We start from the raw sequence: 3,780 nt of genomic DNA, 5'->3' as shown, positions 1-3,780 counted from the left end.
CGCAACGAAAAGACGTGCCGAAATTTCGTCCTTAGCCATTAATCTGAAGTGGTCCGGGGCCCCGACCGTAAAAAATGTTGACCCCTCGAGTGGGGAGTACGAAGGCCATTCAATCTGTTTAATGAACAAACAACCTTGGCAACTATTACGCATACGCAGGGGGTACGCAAAGTAATAGGGCATTTACATATAAAAAGGTTGAGGCAAGCCCCAATTAAAAAACAACTAATTTAAATTAGCATTAAATTAACCAAAATTATAAAGCAATCACATTTCTCTGACTTGGTTGACTTAACTGTCATAGGAGTATATACAATTCAGTTCAGAAAACGTAAGAAAAGTGTAGAGTACCGAAAAAATACAGGCACAGTACCTTTTTAATTTTGTAAATCTTTTGGTAAACTATTTTTGTACTTTTCAACTTTATGAAATAACTTGTATAACTGCAACTGCGGACTATGTCAGAGGCAGTCGACGTCAGGGACCAGTTCGAAATCCCAGCAGCAAGGTCGAACGAAAGTCAGACTTCGCTCCAAAACGATCCGAAAATAGAGCTGGAAAAGTGGATGAAGGTTGTGGTTTGTGATGACATAATCAACGGGCTCAAATTTCAAGACGTAACTGAAGAAAACTTCGAGGCTACAGAGGCGGCGGTGAAGTATTGGGAGGTTACCGAGGAAGCGAATAATAGAAAGGAGTTCGAAGAGTCCGAGGAGTTTGCGATTAAGGATATCAGCCTTATAGAGGACGAGGGGGAGCTGGTTTCCGGGTCGTCCTTCACTTCCTGTTGCTCCTACAAGTACATCCGGCAATCGATCCTCAACAGGGGGCTGCGCAACGCATCCACCTTGAGTTTGGATAGCGGTGTTGATATCGATTCCCTAACGGATCCCAGTCACAATCGGGAACTATATCAAGCACAAGATTCCCCCTCTGGCAAATACATCGAGGAGAATTGCTCCTCCATTAAAATAGTAATGGAGAAAAGAAAGATAAACATTACGCCCGAAGGTAGTGAATGCGACATCGAACTGAGTTTGGATGAAGTTTACCAACGTTTCTCGGCTTGGTTCAATCGCACCGAAATAGACACCGCTTTCTCCTGTTTTATGCAGGTGGATGAAGACCGGGATGGGTATATCTGTTTGGGAGAACTCAAGAGGTTTCTGGAGAAACTGGAGCTACCACAAACCCATTTGGCAGCCAAAAATGTAATGCACCATGTGGTTGGAAAGCAGGAGGATCGGCTGAACTTCTGCCAGGGGCTGCTGATTTACGGGACCCTGATGAACCGCCTCGAATTGCGTAAGTGGAATCTTCAGGATCGCGAAAAGCAGCGATTAGCCAGAAAAGAAGCGGTAGACGTATCTCAAGTGGGCGTTAGTGGGGCCAAACTATTTTTCGAGGCCAAGATAGCCATGCAAACGGAACCACTAGCTCTTAGTTCGGATCAACCGGTTACCAAGGTTGCTGCTAACCATTCCCCAATCTGCCTGAAAACCGCCTCCAAAAGGGAGCAATTCAAGTCCGCCGCTGCTGTTTTTAAAAAACTCGAGAGCGATCAGTGATGTGTTTCAATCCAAGCCCCTCAATCCTGACTCGAGAGTGTTGTGCCCAAAATTTCAAGTTGAAATTCTAGAAAATTTTCCGTTTTATAGACACACTGACCTTGTATCAACTCTATAACTTCCCGTAAATCATTTGCCAATAAAAAACGATCCAGAAACGCAAACGCTGCTAAAGTGACCAATCAAAGGTAATTGCCGGGCTGCAGGAATACCATACCTTCAATTCAGATACTCCTTCTCCAGGCGGGGGAGTCCACTTTTCAGTTTTATTTTCCTTTTGTTATGTCCTTAGCGAGAGGGATGCTCATTCAGCTTTTTTTTTTGGATAAACTATACTCTTTAAGGTGGGGTTAAATAAAGGACAAGCAAATGTGAAGCTTCTTGCCTTTTTCTTATATTTATGGGAAATATTTTACTGAACCCTCAAATAACTATCGTTTTAAAAGGAGCTTTGGAGATATTGTTGATTACGATCTATAAAATTGTTAAGGTTCATGGTATATTGATCGCTATCTTCAATACTGAAAGAATGGAAATAAATTTTCAGCTTAGGGAAAGCAAATCGTTTTTATCAGTCTAGCTTCCGTGCCCCTCAATTCTTCATTTCCTGCGGATCCGAAAAATAAATCGGCACCACTGGCAGTTGGAAGTTGGCTGGGGCAACGACTCCCCGAGGAGCGAAATGTGCGCCACACACGCCAAGTGGCAGGTTGTGCGACTTTTCCGGAAGTTGCCCGGCGGCCTCCAGTCTTCGGGGCATAAAAATATTTTCGTGCAAATAATTTGCGCTCTTAACTGCGCCGGCTATTTCGCTGTGTATTTGCATATCCTGTGGATATCAAAAGTTGGCCTCGCCAAAAACCTGGCACGCCACACAATTATGCTGCCATTAGGGGGGCTGTGTGCTAATATTTATAACTGATTTGGATTTTGGGGGCAGCCCCTGAATCGAGTCGGTCGGTAGCCAGTTACTGGCCACACGCCATATACAAATTAAAACCAAAGCGACGGACGCTGCGTATACGCAATATCGCGGAAAATTGTGTAGTAAAAATCCAACTAAAGTCATGCGAAAATAATGAGCATAAGCAGGAAGGCGACGGGCAGGCATGGGGGAAATAGTTTTCAAATTAAAATAAATGCCGCAGCTGAAACAACTTTCATGTGCCCACAGCGGGGGCGGTGGTTTGGGGGCTGGGAAATTGGGAAGCGGTTGGAAAAGCGGCAGGACTTTTCCCCCAACAGCTCCACTCTCAGCCAGCCAAAATGCCATGAAAGTAAATTCACTAGAAAATTAATTATGAACGACGATGGCGATGGCAGCGATGATGGTGACGTCGTAAGTGAAACCAATGCAGCGTTTAGCGGAAAAGCAGGGGTCGTCCCAGGGTCGAGGGGCGGTGGGCGGTGAACAGGGGGCGTGGTGCTAGGCGAAGGCATGGCCATACCTTTTAATGGCATTGCCATCAATTTCGCTCAATTGCGCACACAATCGCATCTAATCACGATGGAACGACACCCGAAAAAACTAGCAGAGGGGAAGGAGAAGAGCTCTGAGATTTCTGAACAAAATGATACCCATTATATGCAATTTATATGTATTTTTTTATTCTAAGTCTTGTTATATAAAATTTCATACTAAGAGATATATGATCGTTTTATGGAAAACAGTTATCAAAATACATGATATTATTTATTCAGATTATTTAGATTACTATTTTAAGTTAGGTAAATATTTAAATATATTCATTATTTATTTATTATTATAATATATATTGGTTCCTTGACATTTAGCCTGACATACCTTTCCCAACACAATGTGCACTGCAACAAAGAGGGACAACTTCTGGATTCCCTGACAAAATGTTTATGGTTATTGCTTTATGGCTGCCAGCGCAAGTGTGTGCGTGTGGCGCTCCTTATGTGTGCGTGTGTGTGTGTGGAGGATGTGAAGAGGGAAAAGGGTCACGTGTCAGATGTCATTGACATGGTTTGCCTTGCCTTTAAGCGTTTGCAAACAAACCAACACAAACACGCGCGGATGAGAGGCTGGGCGCCGAAAAGTATGCCACGGTTTTTGCCTCATTTGCGCTCAACTTTTTCTGCCCCGAGAAAACCTCCATCCAATCCAGAAAGCACCCGTGTGGGTGGTCGGTTCAGCCCCATACCCACTCACTCACTGCCAATTGCAATTAGTTGATGTAATAATTTC

General features: G+C 43.9%; 1 protein-coding gene across 1 annotated transcript; it reads left to right on the top strand.

Annotated features, from left to right (window-relative positions):
* Nucleotides 1-311: 311 nt before the first annotated feature.
* On the top strand, nucleotides 312-1,723 carry LOC119558234 (EF-hand domain-containing protein D2 homolog). The gene has a single exon (XM_037871558.1). It carries the CDS (start codon nucleotides 459-461, stop codon nucleotides 1,566-1,568), a length of 1,110 nt encoding a protein of 369 aa, XP_037727486.1. The 5' UTR covers nucleotides 312-458; the 3' UTR covers nucleotides 1,569-1,723.
* Nucleotides 1,724-3,780: the final 2,057 nt, after the last annotated feature.

Source organism: Drosophila subpulchrella, chromosome 3R (genome assembly GCF_014743375.2).
Source record: "Drosophila subpulchrella strain 33 F10 #4 breed RU33 chromosome 3R, RU_Dsub_v1.1 Primary Assembly, whole genome shotgun sequence".
NCBI lineage: Eukaryota > Metazoa > Arthropoda > Insecta > Diptera > Drosophilidae > Drosophila > Drosophila subpulchrella.
This window is presented reverse-complemented; position numbering and strand designations above follow the sequence as displayed.

Coding starts and splice junctions, on each gene's coding strand:
- LOC119558234 (XM_037871558.1), top strand. CDS start 459: ATGTCAGAGGCAGTCGACGTCAGGGACCAGTTCGAAATCCCAGCAGCA.